Source organism: Apteryx mantelli, chromosome 1, assembly GCF_036417845.1.
Source record: "Apteryx mantelli isolate bAptMan1 chromosome 1, bAptMan1.hap1, whole genome shotgun sequence".
Lineage (NCBI taxonomy): Eukaryota > Metazoa > Chordata > Aves > Apterygiformes > Apterygidae > Apteryx > Apteryx mantelli.
The window spans coordinates 208,173,273-208,196,092 of record NC_089978.1 but is presented as its reverse complement, the minus strand read 5'-3'; the positions used below and the strand labels follow the sequence as shown (position 1 = coordinate 208,196,092).

General features: G+C 44.3%; 1 protein-coding gene across 1 annotated transcript in view; it reads left to right on the top strand.

Annotated features, from left to right (window-relative positions):
* Positions 1 to 12,122: 12,122 nt before the first annotated feature.
* Positions 12,123 to 22,820, top strand: part of LHFPL3 (LHFPL tetraspan subfamily member 3) — a 286,215-nt gene continuing 275,517 nt past the window's right edge. Inside the window, exon 1 of the mRNA XM_013944341.2 lies at positions 12,123 to 12,582. Coding sequence (XP_013799795.2) covers positions 12,123 to 12,582 — 460 coding nt within the window. The remainder of the gene's footprint in view (positions 12,583 to 22,820) is intronic.

The window sequence follows — 22,820 nt, the reverse complement described above, 5'->3', positions numbered from 1 at the left end:
TTTCTAAATCTAGTTTGGGGTCTCATCACAGACTGTTACTGCCCTCAGCTCTGGGGCCCTCAGGCCAGGCACAGCAAGGAATACTGCGAAGGAAATCACCACCGTATTTTTTACTGATGATTGTTTTCATTTATGAGTTACAGCATTTGAAACAGCCAAAGCCTGAAGGAGCCCGGGCCGCCAGCCCTGCCCGTGTCCTCGGCCCCGGTGTTGCCTTCGGGCAGCAGCAGGGGCAGAGGTTCCCGCGAGCTGCGGGCTGATAGCAAGCGCCAGCTCCGGCGCCTGCCCGCGGTGCACGGAGAGATGACCGCGTGCCCCTGCCGCTGCAAACCGCGCTGCTCACTGGCAAAGGGTGGCTGGACACCGGTGGCCCTCGACCGCTTTGTCCCAGCTTCTCCGTCCCTGCCAGCCGGCGAGGAGTCAGCCCAGCGCGGCGGGGTGAAGCGGGCACTCCAGACCCTGGTGACTCCTGGGGTTTGTACCTTGACACGTTGAGCCCTCAACCTGTCAGATATTTTTTTAAGCATACACCCTGGAGACTAAACCCAAGTTTGGGGTGTGGATGCAGGAAGGTCTGGGTGAATTGTTACGACCTGTGCTTTGTGAAGGAGTCTATTATATTCGTTTCTCAGAAAAATACATTATGAACCAAAATTCCACTCACATGTTTCATCATTTTGAAAATAGTTCCAGAAAGGGAAAAATACCAGAAATGTTCTGTTTCAACATTTTCAAAATGAAATAGCCTTGTTTTTGTTACATAATAGTGCTTCATTTTAAAATTGATCTAAGTTTAGTGTTAATAAATGGTAAAAATATGTGAAAAAGTAACAATGTATCTGATTGGATATAATTTTTCCCTAATTTATTTCCAGTTTGGCCATGAAACAGAAAAATCAATTATTCTCATGGCTCTATTCACTGTGAATAAGTGTCTCTCTTCCAGCATACCACTTTCCACAGTTTTCTCTCCTTTACAGAGACTGTTATTTTTGCCAAATATAGTAACTTGTATTTTTTCCCAGGTGATACCTTCTCCTTATACTTTCATTCACATAAATTTCCCGTATATTTTTTCCACTGTTAGCGGTGATTATAACTAGTTAGCTTCATCTGTAAGTTTCATTAACATGATGTTTATTGCCTCTTTCGGTTAATGAAGCTATTAAATAAAATTGGATCTAACAAGGATGTATTGCATATGTGACTAAATATTGCTCCAACATGGTTAAATATTAGTTTTTGATCATTATTACTGTCTTCCAAAAGCTTTTCAGTGCACATGGTAATGGCTCAATCCAAGCCACTTGGAATATTTCAGACAAGATATTGCAAAACACAATATCACATTCTTTAATGAAATCAGAATGCTGTATCTCCCTTCCCTCGTATTGCCTTTTAACTGGAAAAAAAGTATGGTTGGCAAAACTTACTCTGCGTAAGCTCCTATTGTTTTATGCTCATTGGTTTCATTAGCCTCTTTATTTTATTGGCTATCTGCATATATTTCCCCCACTATTTTATGTGTTCTTATTTTATTCAAAGAGTGGGTAATACTGCCCATTTCCCACTGTGAAAATCTTCATACTTTTTTTTCAAAGCTGTTAAAATGTTGGCTGCACTCAACAGCTCTTTACCTCAGTGTCCCCATTAAGATGAAAAATTAGTTTAGAGACATTTTTGAGCCAAAGATTATTTCAGCAGTACACGTGAAGTAAATATTTATTCCAATGACAGCCTGAAGCTAAAAAGAAGGAGACACTCCATAAGTCTGTTAGCAGTAGGAGAAAGACCAAGGGACTACAGAGTGTTGTTTTACTTCTCAGTGGAAAGGGAAAAATTGTAACAGATGACACCATGACTGAAATTTGTAATGGCTTTTTTGCTTCACCATGAATGTCAAATTTGATCACACGGTTAACACCATTAGCATTATTATAAAGAGGTAAAAATCCAGATGTGGAATAGGAATAGGTTAGAGACCACTTAGACATGTTTTCCAATCAGCTGAGTCCACAGAAATTACTGAAAGAATTGTAAATTGTTCAGAAAACAAGCTGAGGCAACATCTTTGCATCCATGGGATGAGAGAAGTTTTAGAAGATTAGAAAGACTAGAAAAAGACAAACACTGTGTCTATGTTTAGAAAAGGATGATGGAGGAGTATGAGCAAGGAGAATAGAACTGAAAGAGTTACAGATCAGTCTGCCAAACTTTAATTCCCAGGAACGTATGGGAATAAACAATCTTTTTTCTGAATATGTGGAAAATAAAACAGGAATGAGTAACACCTAACATGGGTTTATCAAGGAATGATCTTGTCAGATATGATTTCTTCTATTACAGGATAACAGCCCTTGTGGATAAGAAATAGGCGTCCTGTATCTTGACTCTTCTAAGGCTTGTAATACTCTCGCATGCAGCATTTTCATACCCTGCTAAGGAAATGGGGTTTAGGTGAAGCTGCTGGAAGGTGAATGCAAAGATTCACCTTTGCATTCTTTTTTTACTTTTACTTTCTTCACTCTTTTTAAGTGAGTAGTTTACTTAAAAGAGTAGTTACTTAAAAGAGTAGTTACTTGTAGCTCACTAATCTCCTGAAAGTGTGTATCATTAACTCATTCCACAAGAGTCTGCCTTGTGTTTGGTATTAGTCATTATTTTTATTAATGACCTCAACAATGAAATAGGTTATATGCTTATTAAATCATTAGATTACATTAACCTAAGAGGGAGCTGCAAGGACTCTGGAGACTTAAGCAGTTAAGTATTTAAGCATGATGCTGTGCCCAGGTTAGTATAACCTATTTGTCATCAAGACTAAGTAAGCACATTAGCACCTTGCTAATATGACTGTACTGCTTCCGGTAGCTGTGATATCCCTCAATGGCACTGCATTATGCCATAGGGATATGCTCTAAGAGAGGAATCCCATGCTTTCTCCATTTAATCTCCTTCTATAATCTGGTCAGGGTACCACATCACCAGCAGGTCAATTAGGTAGGTTTAAACATTTTACTCTAAATCCATCTGGAAACACAGTAAGACTTAGTTGTATCAGGTTGTGTAATGCCAGGGAGATTGCTCACTTTGGGCTAGAACATCATCTTGTGCAGTGTCAAAATCCCTTTCTGCAGCTCCCAAGCTTTCCTGGCAGATTCCTCTCTCGGAGTATTGATCAGGCCCAGTTATTAGAAAGGTCTGCGCTGTCCTTAATACCTGCATTAGAAGAGTGGTAATATTCTTGTTTTTCCTGAAAGCATATTAGATTGCAGATCAGTGCCAGAGGAGATTATATCACCTACTTTTGCCTCACTGTTGTATAGTTCTAAAATTAGAAACAAGCAGAAACACTATGCAGCATCCTAATTGGCTTGTCACTAGGGTAAAGTAACTGGCCAACTCCTGACTAACTGGATTTTAAAATCTGGAAATCAGGAGGTCCTTCTCTTACTACGTCCTGACTGATCTGTTGTTTAACCTCTCGGGAAGAAATATTCTGAAATACATGTAATATATATTTAATTTGATTAGAATGTTAATCTAGTTAAAACATGTTTTTGTCATACAGTGTAAGCTAAAATTTTTAGTTGTTCTTCTCTACCTTTAAAACAACTACCTGTGAATATCATAAGCTACATCCTGACTGCAGTAATATTACCTTGCTAAGGGCTGAGTGAGTACTTCAGTACAGGAATGTGGAATTTTTGCAAGCTTCCTTAATGTTATGTTTAGCATCATATAGTCTTTATTCAAATGGTAGGAAAGTTGTGGCCACCTACATGATGCTTGGGGGTGTGGAAGGAAAAGCTAAAATGTGTCTTGTTGGCAGAAGAATTTACATCCTTATCTTAAATGAAGCTGGCCAGGGAAATGTAAGTCCTTCTCCATGTGAATTCCAGTCTAGGAGACATATCTTAACTAAACTTTTATTATATGAAAGACATGTCTAGACACCAGCCTTAACCACACATCTGTCTTTGAAGATGTACAATATATAGCCTGCAGCATGATATTTCACAATGCCTTTAGTACTGAGTCTACTGACCCTCTGGCAAACAGCTGCCTTAGCAAGACAGGCAAAATTTCCATCGTTTCAGGAGGAGTCTCTGATGGTGTGTCTAAACAGCACAAGGCAGCCAGCCACCCGAGCACAGCGTCGTCTGGGTTGATGAGCAGCACAGACAAGCTGGCTGTATCAGCAAGGCAGAGCATTGCGCTGTAGGGTTGTGCCTGGGGCTGGGCTGATGGATTCAGAGACACTCAAGTTAGTGGGGCACTGCCTGGTGCCATGCAGGCACTCTTGGTGTCAGAAGATGGCTTAGCAGGCCCAGAGAGGACACATTTCTTGGTGGGCAGGGATGGGAAAGGTTAGATTCGAAGCTCCTGAGTGGCCCATAAAATGTTTTATTTTAGCCAGTGTGATTCAGAGTACTTCTCCAGCTCCTCTACATAGGTTGCAAGAAGGAAGCTGAAGGAGGTCTTAGCTGACCTGTGTGTCAAAGAGAGCGTAAAGATCTCTTCTTCTTCACCCTGGATCTCAACGACTATTTATGGTCTGGCTTTCCCCATATTTACTTCATCATCCTAGTTTGTACTTCTATCTGTTTCCCCCTGCACCAGCCGCTGTTCATCCTGCTTTTTCACAGCAATCTTGAACTGAACCTCTTCTGGGTCCTGAAGTCCAATCTTCTTCTGTCAGAGGGAACCCTCTTATACACACCCTTCCCCACTTTTTTCTCTTTCCTTTAAAAGCAGGTGGGATCTTTCCCTCCTTTCAATCTTTGCTTCCACATACAGCGCAGATATCTCTCACCTGCCTTCCCCTTTGCTTCAGCCGTTGCTCCCTGCCTGACCACCACTCTCCTGCCAGCCCCCTTTTTGCCAGTCCAGGTGGACTTCTTCCTTTTGCAGCTCGCTGCCTCGGTTAGGGGCAGACTTTGGAATATGTGGCTTTTTCCCCATGGTTGCACTCAGCACGCCCGCTCTTTGGGGTGTGCTCGGGGGCAGCTCCGGCACAGCTTGGCCGTGCTTCCCTCTGTGCCGCTGGTATTTCATGGCACCCCGCAGGCCTCCTTCTCCGTTATCACCCGCAAGAGTGAGATGAAATTCAACACAAGTGGGGCAAATCTTCTAATTTACTTACTTTTAAGGTAGACTTTTAAGGTAGACCTATGCTGGGCTGTTTCTGACTGACACAGTGACGACAACAGCCGTTTGCCTGCCCCGGGCAGCAGGGACTCTCGCCATGGCTTTGCTGTATCTCCCACAGTTGTAAACACTGCAAAAATAGAAAGAAACGCCATTTCCTGCTCCCTGAGAAGGGCCGTTTCACCAGTGCAGCCTAGCCCCTGGGGGGAGGAAGCCCAAACGTGCAGAAACTATAATAAAAAAGACATAATGTAAAAGTTAATGCTTTTTGATCGACAGCAAGAGCTCATCAGCGGAGAGGCCCTGGGTTGCCATGGCGACGGGCCGGTGGCCGCTGGGGCCACTGTCTTTCACACCCGTATTGTTGGCGCAGAGTTTACTGCTCTGGGTTTACAGGGAAGCACTGCTGGGCTTTCGTAAACAGCCCGCTGCCGTTTGCAGCCGAGTCTCTGCACCACAGACAGCGTGGGGCAAGGAGAAAAAAATGACGGGGACTGGCATGTGTTTTTAGATGCTAACAGTGCTGCACCCACTCAAGGTGCAATCGAGTCCAAAACATGCTTCGGCTGCCTCAGCCATTAATGAATGACACAGCAGTTCCTGCCTGGTGTCTCGCCTCGTCCCAGCTTCAGCTCAGCCTGGGCCTGGCTCAGCACAGGGAGGGGGCGCGGAGAGCCGAGGCTTGCTGGTTGCTCAGCTTTGGGTGCCCCATGCCTCCTTGCGCCGGGTCCGACACAAGCGGGAGCAGCCTCAGGACTGCTGAGGCTCGTGCTCCTCGGCCCCCGGCTGCGAGGGTTAGTCCGGCAGAACTGTGCCAGTCCAAATTAGATGAGTTCATTAATCATCTGTCTAATCTTTGGACATAACTCCACACCAGCCATGTTAATGAGAAGTACAAGATCTGAATAAAATATAACAGATATTTGTTGTAATAATTATAGGTAGCTACTTAAGGGGGCTTAGACTGAAACTACCAGGTGTAGATAGACGCTGCCTAGAAGAGCCTGACAGCTGGCAAGTGATATCACGGAAACCCAGGAGGAGAGTTCCCGCAAAGTGGGGCAGTTCTGGTCCCCCAATGAGCAGCTGCTGGTATGAAGAGCTGCCTGACAGGGTAGGTCTGACTGAAATGAGAAAAGAGACTCTAAGACAGAGTTTTTCTACTGCTTTTTAAGAGAGCCAGCGTGGGGGAACTGCTTGGAGGGGGTGGGCCAGCAGCAGAGCCGTGAGCCTGAGCGGGGCTGTCCCCCTCCCGGGGAAGGGTGCACGTGGCTGTGCCTGTGCACGTTCTCATGTGCTTAACATGTTTTTTCCCAGTTCCTTCAACTGTTACCCTAAGAGGTCCAGCCCACCAAAGCTAGATCATTTATTGTCAGACACCTATATTGCTTTTTTTTCATTAACACATAACTTCCTACTATCCCATTCCCTCCTCACAGGGCTTTCTTTCCTGTATGTGCCCTCTGGTTCTCTTGCCAACCTTTCCCCAGCCATCCATTCACTCCCTCTCCCTCTTATCTTGCTTTCACCCAACATGAATATCGAAGAAATCCAAGATCTGCATCCCTTCCCAAACTGCCCGTTGCTTCCCACACTTCCTAAACATTACTCGTGGCCCATCAGCTGCCTTCATGTGTTGTTCTTACCCTCAGTACTCTAAGGTTTGCCAGACACAGCAGGCACCCTTTCCCCTAGGCACTCCAAACAGACAACATGTTAAAGCAGTTCTCCACCATGGCAAATAATTGACTAGTTCCAAAGAGAAATGCTGTAACTAGTTTATTAGAAATATTAACCAAGTAGCATCTTTTATTTTGTACTTTGTGGGATGGTTTACACATATACAAAACAAGCATATTATGGCTAGATAAAATGATGAAATAGTATGGCCCCAAGCCAATTTGGGTCACAGACTACACTTTTAAAAATCATATAATTCTCTTTAAACTTGCCAATTTTATAACCACACAAAAACATTTTTAAAAATAATATTATGGTTGTAAAATAAGGTACTCAATAGGATGTGCCAAAATAAGAGCTGTCCATGCAACCTGATTTACATCCCCTTTGTTCTATAATGCATGCTTACAAACTAATTTGCCAATAGGATCCTGCCTTATTACATGCATGAGACAGTGTCTGCTGTAGGGAAAAATCAGGATGATGGGAGTCGTACTTCACCTGTTGGAAAAGCTGGAGGTTGTATGCATTTGGTGAAAAACACGGTTTAAATAGTTTAAGACTCAGCATTTTTTAGATGAAATTAGCTGGCAGCCACAAGGCCAAGACCCAGTTAATTCCCCGGGTCAAAAAATAGTGAAAGTAGGACAGGGTCATTGGAAAGAAAGGATGATCTGAGGATTAAAATGATGAATGCTGTCCTGAAGAGCTGGAGACTATCTCTGCTTCTGTCACAAAATTTTTGAGGGATGCCACATCACATGCTTAAAATGTTTTGTAGATGAGGAGCAACTCAGTATCGCTTCCACTGAGTGAGGCCTGATCTGCAGAGCTGCTGCAACCAAAATCCTTGGGAACTCTGCCTTGAAAAATGAGGTACCTGTCTTTTACCTTAACTACTCTATCCAGATTACCCTCTGTAAAATTAATATACCATCCTTCTATCACACAGAGACATGACATTTTCTAAGACTGTAAAGCACTCACATAATTGCGGTAAAAATCACAAAACAGCCTATGAGAAGATTCCTAAGCCTGTCTTCAGTGCAAGGCAAGCCTAGGCTGCACACTGAGCAGAGGAAAAGAAATGAGAGGATAGCTTCTCTTCATAGCAACTGCCAGTCTTGTGAAACAAATGAGCAAGGACACCTGTGGAAAAGAAAGGTAAATGATTATGTAATTAAAGAATATATCATAATAAACAAGTACAGAAGAGGTGATTTAGGATTGCATAGATAATCTTAATTCAGGCTTTTTGCAACTTTTGATTTTGAATCTTAGTCAAGCTCTTCTGTATTTCCATTTATGTTTTCAGTTGTCGTTTATAAAAAGATACCTTTGATATTTCTTCATGTGACAGTATAATGATTCCACTGGGTTAATTACATTGGAAGGAACTTTCAGCTCCAGCAGAGGGTTCTGCTGTTTGAACTCCCAGAGTAACTGACCAAAGATTTACTTCTACAATTTATTATTCCTGCAGAGACCAACACTGGAAGGAGACTGGACATATTATTAGTGAGTTTAATAGAAATTTCTCATACCAAAAAATAGTGAGACTAGAGGATTTGAAGTTCTGAGAGTGAAGTGATTTGGATTGAATTAGGTATCTGAAAAGATGCTGCCATACACCTAGTACCATTTTACTATTTTAGATGCACTGAAGTTTATTCATGAAGGACTAGTGGATATCACTTAGGGTCTATGCAAAATCTGTGCTCTTTTGGAGAAGGAGCTGGAGGCCAGAGAGGACATCCTAGGACATCTGGAGTGGCCACTGCCTGGACACATGCAATCACCTCTCCTTTCCTGCACTCTTTTACTCAGCTTATCAACACAATTCTGATTTCTTCCTCTGCTTCAGACCTATCCCTTTCTTATCCAGACTGGCTCCCACATTTCCCTCCCTACCCCAGCTTGGCTCTCTTCCCCTGAGCTTCTCCTCCAATCCCAATATTTGCATCTCCCATGTTCCCTTGCCCCATTCCTTTTGCAGAGAACCTCTCCTCACCTCTTCTGGCTCCTTTCTAGGTCCATCTCCCTTCCTCCTGCCATTCGGACTCCAGGGTCCATCTCTCTCATGTGGACATTCACAGGCAAACTATCCCCAAGCTGCTTACTTGGTCCAAATCCCCCTTTATTTTTGAGCTTTCAGAATTTCTTGCCCAAATTGTACTCCGATCTCCAACCCTAAATTGTTTGTTCCAGCCTTCTCCTGCCTTCTAGGTCTGGCTGTTATCTTCTTCGCCTTCATACTTGATGGCTCTTTAGAGCACAGGAAAGACACATCCTGCACTGAGTCCTGGGGCCCAGCTAATCTCAGCCTGGAGAAAATGAGAACAAGCACTAAAGGGAATGACCATCATTCCTCCTGCAGCTGGAGCAAGTTCAATTACCCTCTGAAGGTGGCATATGAGCAGTCTGGTCACATGTAGTAATAGCAGGAGGAGAAAGACGAGGTGAATCTTAGGGAATTTTAGCTGCAGTTTGCATGCTTCGATCTACTTTGCAATGCAAGTTTGCTATTTGGGGCCCACACAGCTCACGCTGCCGGTTTCAGAGCAAGGCGGTGTGCTGTATGCCATGTACAGCACCACATCAAACTCCCCGAGAGCAGTGCTTTAGTGTCTGTAGCAGTAACACTGTAACTGATGCTGCTCCCCATGGGCTCCCATCCTTCAGTAACAGCTTTCAAAACCCTGCCTCTGTCCGTGACTGGAGCACAGGGGCCTGAAAATGTTTTGGTAAACCTTACCTCTTCCTAGCCTCCCAGTCCATCCATTCTGGAAAACTAGAGATGGGTTGGTGTGTTTATTCTATTGGGATGAGTTTGTTTAATGGCAGTCATATAGCAAAAACCTTCTCCTGGCCTTGTGAATGGTGGCACAACTAAAGCCCAAGCTTCCAACTTTCCCACAAGAAGCAATGGAGGACAAGGAGCACAAGGAGCAAATCCTTTCTCCTGTCTAGAAGTGTTGCCAGCAGAATAATGTCAATGAGACTTCTGAGAAGGGGTCCCCAAATTAGGGAACCAGCTCTCTGCTGCTGTGAAGACAGTTCTGAGGTTTAAAAAATAGCACACATTTTTCTAATCAGCCAATACTTTTGCTAGTTCTAAGCCTCTGAGAAATCAAACTTTGTCTCAAGCAGGCAAAAAATTTTAACAAACGACAGAAATCAATTTCCACAAAGGTATCTTCTCCCAGGCTTTGATCAGCACTAATATTTAATTTAGTGTGGCCCTCTACTGGCATCAACGAGAATATTTCCCACTGACAGGAAGAAATCTCCTGGACTAGAACAGAACAGCGTTATCTTCTTTGCTCTCAGAAACTTCCTTACTCATTCCTTTGCTCTCTGGCTTTAAGCAATCTCAGGAGAGAACAATCTTCAAAGAGCTATATATATGTACCATCAATTACTATTATTAACTCAGGCTCAATGCATAGTTTGGGGACCGTGAATCCAAGTGCCAGTGACATATGAATGATTATTACCAGATGCTAAGTGCTCATTAATATATGCTAATTACTGCTGCATGCCAAAATGTTCAATGTGAAGTGTGTCAGACCAAAGTCATTTGACTGGAGTTGAGCTGCTTTTCTTCACTGGTGTCACCTCCTGCTTCTTTACTAATCCACTTCAGCCTAAGCACTTTCAGCACTGTTTTAGGGCAATTCTTTCTAACCTTACCTTGTTCTCACAACCATGGTCTCCTCCAGAAAACTACCATTGCCATCTCTTTTTATAAAAATGAGGTGAGAAGGAACCCCAAATGTTTACCTACATTTCCCAGCCAAGATTAACTGGTTTTAGCTTTATCATACCCTGACAAAGGTTTGATTTAGGCAGGAGACAAGTGTCTCCTGGCTCCACCTGTACCAGTGCAGGAGGCTGCTGGCCACCTTACCACAGTGAATTTAGAAGTTATTGGTCCACAGCTGAATATATATTGATGTTTTGTAAAGGAACAGCTAACACAGGTTTTAAAAATAGGATTTAAACTTTTAAATCTTTTGCCTTAACATGTCTGCTAGGACAACGAGCAATGCTGGAAGTAGCTTAACCAGGTAGCTGTTGCCTCAGCTTGGGAAGTGACCCTGGCAACCTACCATGATCCCACCACCACCATCACAGAGAGGACTGTGCACAGCGCTGGACTGAGGGACTGGGAACACACCCATGAACCTGACAGGGAATAAATCACACAGTTAGTGGGGGTGAAGTGAGGCTACAGTGTGACCAGCCAGGCCACCGCAGTGGCAGCTCTGGGGGTGGCAGTGAGGGGAGTGTGGGGTGAAGGCCTTGGGGTGATGGTGAAGGGAGTGTGGGGTGAGGGCCTTGGGGTGGCAGTGAGGGGAGTGTGGGGTGAGGGCCTTGGGGACTGTGGGGTGAGGGCCTTGGGGTGACGGTGAGGGGAGTGTGGGGTAAGGGCCTTGGGGTGGCAGTGAGGGGACTGTGGGGTGAGGGCTTTGGGGTGATGGCAAGGGGACTGTGGGGTGAGGGCCCTGAGGTGGCAGCGAGGGGCCTGTGCTCCCAAGGAAAGCGAGGCGCCGCACCTCCAAGCCTCGCGCTGGCACCTGCGGGGCCTCCAGGGCTCGAGAAAAGCAGAAACCAGACCAAAACCGTGCGAGAAAAGAGGTGCTGCCGGGCCGGCGCCGGGGGCCCCGGCGGAGGGGGCGCAGGCACCGGGGCGCCGGCCCCTGCCCCCACGGCGGCCGCCTCTCCCCGGCGCCCCGCGGCGGCCGGCTGCCCCTCCCGCCCTGCGCCGCCCTCCCCTCCCCCCGGGGAGAGGGCGCCACGGCCCCTTCGCCCCCGCCGCCCGGGTCCGCGCCCCAGCCATTCCCCCCCCTCCCGGCGGCGGGCGCCGTTGCGCAGCGGCGGCGGGGGCGCCTGAGGGCCCGCGGCGGCCGCTGTGGCGGTTGGCGCCCGCCGCGGCGCGGAGCCGCGGGCGGCGGCGGCGGCGGCGGGAGGGCGGGCTGTGGGGCGGGCGGTGCGCGGCGGCCGGCCGCGCTGAGCCCCGATAGGCGGCGGCGGCGGCGGCGGTGGCGGCGGCGGCGGTGGCGGCGGCGGCGGCGGCGGCAGCGGGCCGTGTTGCTGCTGCTGCTGCTGCTGCTGCCGCGGGGCCGCTGAAGCCCGGCGGAGGGGCTCCCGGCTCCGGCTCCCGACTCCCGGCTCTCGGCTCTCGCACGCAGCGGCGGCGGCGCGTCGAGCGGAGCGAGCGGGGAGGAGGAGGAGGAGGAGGAGGAGGAGGAGGAGGAGGAAGGGGAGGGGGGATCTTCGCGGTGAGGATGCCCGGAGCGGCGGCAGGGACGGCGGCGGCGGCAGCGGGCTCGGCGGCAGCGGGGATGCTCCCGGCTCAGGAGGCGGCCAAGATCTACCACACCAACTACGTGCGGAACTCGCGGGCCATCGGCGTGCTCTGGGCCATCTTCACCATCTGCTTTGCCATCGTCAACGTGGTGTGCTTCATCCAGCCCTACTGGATCGGCGACGGCGTGGACACGCCGCAGGCGGGCTACTTCGGGCTCTTCCACTACTGCATCGGCAACGGCTTCAGCCGGGAACTCACCTGCCGGGGCAGCTTCACGGACTTCTCCAGCCTGCCCTCGGGAGCCTTCAAGGCTGCCTCCTTCTTCATCGGGCTCTCGATGATGCTCATCATCGCCTGCATCGTCTGCTTCATCCTCTTCTTCTTCTGCAACACAGCCACCGTCTACAAGATCTGTGCCTGGATGCAGCTGACCTCGGGTGAGTCGGGGCAGGGGCGAGAGCGGAGCCCGCAGCAGCTCGGGGCGCCGGGCCCGGGGGGAGGCCCGAGGGGGGGACGCCCCCGTGGGGCTGCGGGTCCCCCGGGCGCGGTGCTGCTGGAAACGCCGGGATGCATCAGCATCCCTGGAGCGCGGCGCCCGGCTGCGCCGCGGCGCCGGGGCGCAGGCACGGTGACCCCGACTCTCCCCGCGCGCCCTGCCGAAGAGCAGATGTGCCCGAAGAGCCGGAGAAATTGTGCGATGAGACGGGAAGGCGCCTCTAAACTAAACCATGTGCATCACACAGCCCCTCTGCCGCTGGGGAGGGCTTGCATGGTGATAGCTGCACCGGCAGTGACAGCCCCAGTCTGTCCTCTAGGACTTGGTCTTTCACTAAAGGTCGGAGAAAATGGAAGTGGAAGCCGTAGGGATGCCTCAGGCCGGTTGCGGTAGGCAAAGTCAACTGCCTGTTGAAGGTTAGTCCGTAGCTCAGGTTCCCACCTAGTCACGACAAAACCTGCTTCAGCTCAGTGAGGTTAGATGGAGAGGTCCTCCACTGGCCAAGTGGAAGGGCAGCTGAGGTCGTGGGGTTTTATATGCCTGAGTTTTTGTTTGGGTCCTGTGCCTCCTATTTGCAAGGTTTATTTTCCTCCATATGTTAGAAGGGGGGGGGGGGGGGAATCATTCCAGTTACTGGTTTTGACTTAGAAGGTCTCCTGACATCATTTGACTTTCCCCATCACATCCAGTGTCTCCCTTGGGAAAGCGCATGATAAGAAAGAGGGAGAACACCAGGACATCCCTTTCTGCATTTCTCCAACAGCTTTTGTTCTGGGTTGGTAGAGAATTGGAGATTTGTGTGCTGCTGCGAGGCTGAGGAGGAGAAAAGAATGGTATCTAGAGTTGTGATAGTAATAAAATCACTTTTAGCAAGGTGGAAAAGATCAACTCTAATAATTTGGAAAAGAGTTAGTCTGAAATGAAATCCTATCTGATAAAGCCCTGAAACTGAGAAGTTTTGGCTTTGCAGGGATAAGCTGTTAGAGAAGCAGAGTGAAATGTCTCCAAAGTGGGTTCACAGTCACTTTTTCAGTCCCCTTAATTGACCTACAATAATTTCAGTTTCAGAGCAATAATTCTTAGTTGTTTGCTGAGTACCTTCAGCATTATTCAATTTGCCACTTAGTCCATAAGGCTTAGTGGAAATTTTTGGTTGTACTAAATGGCTTTGTCCATTTTTATGTGTGATGCTCTTTATGTGTATGTTATAAATATTTTTATGTCTTGCCATTATTATATTTAAATTTCTGTACATTTTTTTCTTTATCACTTGGGGACTGATCCTGCAGTCACTTGAGATGGGTAGATTTTCCCCTGATTCCAATGTGAATAGGATTGGGCTCATTATCTTTGCATTGGGGATCCTGTGTGATGCTGGGGCTACTTTTTCTATTCAACAGCACACGTTCACATATGGTGTTGTTAATTGTACCCAGTCATGTCACTTGGCTCCAGGAAGAGCAAGGTGTATCTTCTGTGCACCACTGACATCTCCTCTACTCCATTAAGGACTTTTGCTTTCAGCTGTCTTCTCTCCTTAGGGCTCTGCTGGTATAAGGTGGCATGAATATTCACTGGCTTGGTGTATCCTCAACCTGTTTTGTTCATGTCCTGTGTGCAGTACGACAGCCCAATTTCTAGACCCCATATACTTTCTGATATCAGAGATATCATGTTTTAGTTATGGTTCTACTGCTTTATGCCAATAGAAGCTAGTGCAAGGTAGACATAAACGAATCTGATTCCTTTACTGCATTTCTGTACAAGTGAATAATAATGCTTAGAAACCACTGAATACTGTTGTTCCATGTGAGTCCAACCAGTATACACTACGCTGCACAAGCGTTGCACTGAAAATGTATTTTCAGGCAAAAGGGCATGCAACTTTCATTATCTTCAAAGCTGATAGATGTACTGTTTGCACTGAAGTCATCAAAAGGAGTTTTACATCAGTAGCAGAATCACTTCTCAGAGTGCTTACCTCCAAAATTAAAATTAATTCTAATTCTCCAAAATTAATTCTTAGGGGAATACATTTGCAGTCAAATAGTTATTGGTTATCTCTCACTGTTTGCTGTACGTGAATGTCCCAGAAGAAGAAGAACTAGAACAATGCTGGGTATTGAAAGAGGCTGACTTTGTTGTTTGCTGAATGTTGTAACTTAATTTACCATTTACCTGACTGTTCATTTTTGCATCACCTTTAAAAAGTTTCCTCAGAAAAGGAGAAAGCTACCAGAAAAAACACATTGGTCTGGTTTGCATCCTGTGAAGAAGAAAGCTATGGTGGTGGGATAGAAGTATAACTATAACTATAACTATATATATATATATATATATACACACTATATATATAACTATATATTGAAGAATAAAATGTGCAGGACAAGGGAGTTTTAATGAGCTCTGATAGGTTTCTTATGAGCTGTATCACACATTTCTGTTATTACTTTACTTTTTGAGAATATAAGTAACTGGCAATAATAAGCTTAAGATGCTTATCTCTTAAATTACATTAGAGTAATGCCAACTACATATGCATATAGTTCTGCATTGTGCAGGAAGAAGATTGAACTTGAAGCAGTAAAATAAATACATGATTGATTTTGCTTGTTATTAGGTACCTTAGTAGCATTCAGTTAGATCATATAATAATACTTTAAATTAATGTTTAAATCTCCTCAGAAGTACTTTTTTGATTTGGGATTGTGCTTGATTTAGGATTGCAAATAAAAGCTTAGGATCTCGTTTCTTTAAAAGAAACCTTTTGATCACATGCTGTCCTGCATGAGTCATTAAAAATCCCTAGCATGATATGGCTCTTGTTTTGAAAAGGTGTTTTTTAAATAAGGAAAAGATAAGTAATATCTCGAATGCATGCATTTTCCATCCTTGTCTCTATCTATCTAGTCATGTCTCTGACATGATTAAGCAGAAAATTCATAGAAAAAAGGTACTTCATTTGTGTATGTGAGGGCAACATACATTAGACTCCCTTGTGATTTTGCAATTGCTGATACTGTTTTTTTGTTTCAAGTGCAAAATGCTCTCAGTGTACATTTTATATATTGAGAGCTTGTGTTGACAGCCTGGTTCTCCAGCCCCTAGCCTCTGCTTCTACAATTTCAAAATCATATGTACAAGTACTTGCACCTATGCTTACCTAATCTGAGCAGTTGCATGAACACAAACCTGTGTGGTCTCCATCACTGTACTGTTAGTGGAAGTGTTAGAAACAAAGTAATATTGGTCTTTACTACCCCACATCAAAAGGTAGCAAGGAACCTCACCCATGAAGACACTTCTTGAGTTTTTTTTCTTTTTTTGCTATACAAGTTAAATAAACTAAACACTCTGATTCTGTCATTGTGATTTTTTTCATTGTTAGACATTTGTCATTTCTTTTTTCTTTACTATGACATTACAGGTTACAGGAAAGGGAAAAGTAGACAAAGCGAAAGAAAGGCAGAGAAATGTCCCATGGATGAATAGCATGAAAATGAATATATATGTTTTCCAGTAGATACCTAAGTCCATGCCCAGAATAAGAGGACAGTTGAACAGAACAACATAAACCAGCTGTACTGTGTCAAACCGAAGGCTCGTCTAGCCCAGTATCTTGTCTCTCGCAGTGCCCAATAGTCACAGTGCCTGCAGAAGAGTATAGGAGCAGGGGAAGCTCGTTTTGCCCCTGAGGGCTCTCCCAGCCTCCAGCTCTTGGCTCTGCGGGGACTTCCTGTGCCAGAATCTTTGCATTTAAGAGCTCTGGATGGAATTTCTTTTTTATGACTTTGTCTAGTCGCTTTCCGAATCTGTGTAAACTTTTAGCATTTACAATATTCCAAAGCAAGGAATTCCACAACTTAATGCATAGTGTGTGAAGAATCAGTAGGATTTTTTTTAACATTTTGGACCTTATACCTGCTAGTTTACTTTGATACCCCCTAGCTCTTGTATTGGAAGAGGCTGTGAACGACAGATCCCTAAACACTTTCCATGTGCCCTTCTTGATTAGATAGACCTTTTGTTGTATTCCCCCTCAGCTATCATTTTTGAAACTTGAAGAGTCCTTATTTAGTCATTCCTTAGTTGTTAGGTTGACCCATGCATTTGATCATCCTTGCCACTCTTCCCTGAACTAGTTCCTCTCTTCTGTATCCTTTGGTGGGACCAGAACTATACACAGTATTGAAGATACAGGCAAAGCAGCAATTTATACAGTGGCATAATGATATTCTCTCTTTCATTCTCCGTTCTTTTCCCAGTAATTTCTAACATTCAGTTTTTACTGTTAGTAAGCAGTAGGCTGATATTTTCACAAAACTACCTATTATAACCCCAAGATCTCATTCCCGAAGTGGTAATAGTCACCTTGGAGCACATCATTTTGTATGTAAAGTTAGGTTTTTTCCCCTAAAGATTCTACTTTATATTTATTTATCTACACTGAATTTCATTGGCTTTTTATTGCCTAGTTACTTAGTATTGGGAAGTCTTTCTTCATAGTCAGCCCTAATCTGAGCTACTCTGAATGAATATCAGCAGCAAACTTTGTCACATCACTATTCACCCTGTTTTCCAGATCATTTATAAATATGTGAACAACTCCCAAGTTCCAGCACAGATCCCTGCAGGACTCCAGTGACCAGTGACCAGTGACCTCTCTCCACTCCAAAAATTGACATTATTCTCCTACCATCTGTTTCCAATTATTTATCCTTGCAAGGACATTCCTTTTTATCCTCTGAGAGTTTAGGTTTTTTTAAGACTGATCAATGATGGATTTATCGAATATCTTTTGGAAATCCAAGCAGACTTTGTTTACCAAATTTCCACAGTACACATTTTTGACTTCTTCAGAGAACTCCAGTAGTTTTGTGAAACATGACTTAAAATAGCTGTGTTTGTCCTGCCTTACTCACTTCCTTTCATATAACAATTATGCCATCTTTGTGTGTGTGCCCACATACTCTTTTGTCTTTCATAGTTCTTATTAATTTGCCTTGGGCAGACATCAGGTTTTCTGTAGTTCCGCAGATTTTACCTGGAGCTGTTTAAAAACTGTTTTCATATTAGCCAATTTCCAGTCCTTTAGACCCAAAGTAGTCTTAAGTGAGAGGTTACAAGCCACAGTTAAAAGTTCATTTGTAACAGGGTATTGTTTTGGAATGAAAAGGTGAAATTTTTCATTGCAGCTTTGTTGCTGTTTGCCTTTATACTTGAAATAAGTCTGCAGGACCAGGTGACTTTTACGTAAGAGTCTTAGAAGGCTTGACCTTGATGCTCTCAGAGCCTTTGTTACTGCTGGTTGTCAGACCTTGGTACAGGGATACATTTCAGAAGGTTGGAAAAATCCGGTCTCATGCCAGTATTTGAGCAGAGTGTCTAGTGGAGTCAGGAATCTGTTCATAACCCACTATTCTTCAGTATCCTTATTAATTATTTGGAAGAATAATACAAGTTTATCACTGCTGAAATTTGCAGATGGCACAAAAATTGTTTAACAAATGATAGCAAAGATAGATATATCCACAGACTGATCTGGATGACGTAATTAACTGGGCTTGCTTGAACAGCCTGTATTTTAATACAGCAAATGCAGTGTAAAACTTCTGTGAATCAGAATGTAGGAGGCGCCCTGCTGCTAGGAGACTGTATTATGGAAAACAGTTATTTAGAAGAGGAATTAGGTGGCGGTAGATGCGTGTGAGCCCTCAGTACAGTGCTGCACTAAAAAACCTAATGTGATCCTTAAACGTGCACGCAAGAAGTAGGGCTGTGGGGTTACCATTGCCCACAGTGGTTCCAGTACTCACTCTGTCCAGTTCTAACGGCTGTCAAGATTGTCTTTAAAGTATAAAGTGAAAAAGGTTTCAGCAATTATTTAAATAAATGAAAGAAGATGAGCTAAAAGGGTGATTTTTCTTGCTATTCAAAAGAAGATTAAAAGTTGACAAATTATGGTGTGTAAAGACCTACACAGGGAAGCGATTTCAATTAGTACAGTCTTCCTTAACCTGACAGATCCAGTGTTTGGAAGCTCAAGTTATACAAATTTGCGTTAGCCATGAGGTCTATTGTAACTTGTTAAGTTTCATTTGTTAATCATCTTTACAGTGGTTTCTTTGTCACTTAAGGTCTTTAAATAGGACTGGATACCTCTTTTTCTAAGAGATATGGCCTAACTCACCAGAAGCAAAGGAGCTAGTGAGGCAGAAAAACAGGGTGAATGACCATGGTGAGCTCTTCTCATTATTAATCTAATATTGTCAAACAAGAATCCTTAACGGACACACCTGCCAACCTTTGTTCCCACTGCGTTCCCCTTTTGTAAAGTGACAGAAGCACAGAAGGCCTAAGGCAAATCCTGGAACATCGAGTAGGTTTTGAACTGAGTTTCAGCATTGCTACTGACTTTAATTGGATGATTAAACCCTTCCCCCACCCCAGATGAGGTGACTGAGGTTTTTTAGTGATCTTTGAGCCATAGTGGGTATTAGTGCTTCAGGGAGAAAATTCTGGCAGAAGATACTGAAGGTCTGTCAACAATAAAATTAGGATGGCCTCAGTGTCCCAGGGACGTAGAGTGCTGGGGCTGTGGAGGTGAGTTTGGGGGAAGAGCCATGTGCTCTGCTGGCCAACAAATAGACTCTCTCATCAGGCCTCCAAGGACATCTCCTAATTAGAGCAGGCCTGGTACATGGGCCCATTTCTCCCAGAGGAGAAACCATACTGCCAGTACAATTTGATGCCTATTGAGCTCCAGAGGAAACTTTCCCACCAGGCTTAGCAGAGATCCTCGGTGCCTTCCTCGTCGGTGGGCTGAGAGCACATCATGGAAACACAGTTCTGCCGCTACCACCATCACTGAGATGAGAACTGCCAAGCTGGTTTGGGAATTATTCGTGTCCTGAAGTGAGTTGGAAAGTGCACTGAGCAACTTGGAAAGATGAGTCCAGGATGAAGTAAGTGGCGTGGTTGTGCAGCCTTTTTGGTTTGGTTACCTTATTTGAACTAAACGTTTTCACAAATTTCATGCTTTGGCTATGAAAACGAAGGTAAAAGGTGTGTTCTGTGAAGAGCAGCACTGAGGGAGAAACGCTGTGCCTCAGTGTCCCCTCCCCGCCCCAAAGAGTCATTTCCTTCCCCACATACCCCATGCCCACAATGTCAGCAGTTCTCCCCTACATCTCCTCATCCCCTACCTCCACGTATCACTTCTGTCTCAGTAGCTGAATTCCCAGACTTCTCACAGGCTCTTGGTCTGTGGAGCTGACGAAGACACACCGTACGTTATAGCTGACTGCAAGCTATTTGTGTGTTGATCTGATGTCCTGAAGTTGCCTCTTTGGGTTGTTAAGGGATGAACTATCCCTGTCTTTTCACTGATGGGAATTTCTGCTTTTCCCTGTTACTGTTTTTTTTTTTCTCCCCACAAAACTTGCAGAAGTTTAGTATCTTGGAGACCCCTATCAGCAGTCAAATTTGGTTGAAATTGGTTATATCAGGCTCAAAAATTCCTAGGGAGGTGTGCCAGACAGACAATACAAGCACATCAGTCTTGCTCCTGTAGGGAATCTAGGTAAAATGTATCATGTATGAAGTGTATTTCATTTATTTGTATGAGTGATTTGAGATTTCAATAGCAAAAACTAGATTTTGAAGGATAAAGGTGTTTTGGGAATGGAGAAGAGATATTTTCTTTTGTTTTAGAGTGTAATAAAAATTTCAGCATCTTATAACTTTCCCAGTTGCCTTTTATGAACATCATGGGGGTTGTGGCCCACTGTTTGAGAAACACTCAGATAACAGAATAGTGAGATATCAAGGGAAAAGCCTGAAATTATCCAGGCAATTTGAGGAAGAATTCCATTTACATTGAAAAAAAAAATGTATGAGAGGGAAGAAAGGAGGGAAGAAAGGAACTGGGAGAGAATTTAAAGGAGGAGAATTTCACCTGTTGAAATGTGGTGAGCTGAGAACTTGAATACAGTCGGGAAAAAAAAATTGGAGTGGGGTTTTCAAAAGCAGCTGGTGTTGTTGGAAAGATCTGCTTTCTTGAAACGGAAGGGGCTTTGTTGACATAGACTAAGGCTGCTGCTGAGTTCTTTAAAAATTCCTTCTAGAAGTTTAATGAAGAAAATTGCTATACAGGAAAATGAAGCAGGGATCAGGAGAAGCATATGGATATTATCAGTGGTAGAAGGCATTTTATAAAACAAAGCTAGATTTTCAAACACTAAGGTTATTTTACCTTTTGAGAACTGAACCTTTTTTAGCACTGCGGTATAAACCCCATTAGCTTTGATCTTGCAAACTTAAAGACAGCAAACATATCAGGACAGAAAATCTGTGGCATGATCAGACAGTGTGGACTCAATATTTGAAAACTAACAAGATCCAGCTGTGAGGAATGGCAGGGTCACGGTAGTGAGGCATCGCAAAGGAAAAAATAAAAACACATTTTTGCTCAGAAATGGTGAAATGAGAAAAAGACATGAACAAGCCTAAAGCCTGAAAAGTCTGCAGAATTCGATAACATCAGCTGCTATCAGCATTGTTAAAAATGCAGTGGCAGCATGACAGAGTGGATAGCTAGAATATGCATTACTGTGTGGAACAGTGTGCAAATCCCAATTACTAAGAGAGAATTATGGTTAGAATCCTTAAGAAGGGGAATATAATAGACTTTAAGATCTATCTATTCTAAGAAAGGTATTATCCATCTTCATGCTGGCATTCAGAGATGCAGAAGACTTGAAACAAGCTGGCCTTAGAATGAGAAGGTCATACATACCAGGGGAAAAGGTTCCTTTATTTTCTCTTTGAGAAGACAGATGCATATTTCTGAATTTCATTGATTTTAAAAGGTAGCTGATGGCCTCTGTGGAGAGCCTCTTTGACACGAGCACATCATGTGCTATTTCAGAGAATATTATTCAATCAAGTAATTGTGACTGCATCAGATGGAGAGAGCTACAGAGTAAATGATTTAAAATAAATTATTACAAACAGTTGATGAGATGTCACACATTCCACTTTCCTTATTTTTCTGGTTGTCTTTCAGAAAGGAGAAGTTTATGGGGAAGAAAGATAGACACACTGTACTTGCAAGGTCAAATAAAAATATTCTCTGAGCTGTTTAGAAAATGCTATTTGTGAAACCTTGGGAGGTTCTTTTGTTTATTGCTAAAAGTCAACAGTTATGTGCCTTTCTTGTAAAAGTTCACTGAATAAAGCAAATAATCTCATGTGAGTAACATGACCAGAATGTGTCTTGTACTGCTGTGTTAGACTGTGTCTCTGGAAACGCAGTCTTACAATACTTTAGTCATCATGATGAACTTCGTGTGCAGTGGAAGTGCAAATAAAATAGAACAGTGTCTCTTAAGATCAGGGTAGATTTTGGCAGGGAAGGGAGGAGGGTGGGCTGGCAGCAGCACATTTTCTTCCTGTCTGGCCTGCCTCTTCCCCTGCAATAACAGGCTTCTGGAGAGTCTGCAGAAGCGCAGATGCATCCTGAGCGCTTTTTGTAATGGGGAATCTCCTGACGTGGGCAGGAAGAGCCTTGGAGAGGGTTATACTACTCAGACAACAGTGTGAAAGCATAAAGTATCTGCATACTGTGCTTCTGTTACATTCTGGGAGACTAACAGTCTTCAGAGTTAAGCTCAGCCATTCCTGTAGCTGAGCACAAGCAGGTCATCCCCTCACCTTGCCAGAGCCCAACAGGGCGACACAATGGCAACGTTGATACCCGTAAATTGAGCATAGCCAGAACCATTCTCTGGTGCAGAGTCAGCTGGCACAGACTGGCCAGTGTCCATACTATTACATTTTTTTACCTTTCAAAACTCAGTCACAGCTCTGAAATTGCCTACTGGGACTTGTTCCTGGCAAGTCCTAACTCGCAGACTGTCCCCTGGCAATTTTTTGGAAGAGTATTAGTTGGAACAGGCCAAAACCATGCCTGTGGAACATGTCATTGGACAAGGCTAACAATTTAATAGCATAGACAACTGAGTTTCAATGCCTGGGAATGTTCCCTGGCACATCTTAATTTAGGGGTATAGACAACCAATACGTAACAAAGTCTCAAAATGGGGAGTTCAAGAATTATCTGGAAACTTGAGATGGCATGGGATTTATTCCTTTAATCTGAGTCATTTTATAACAGTA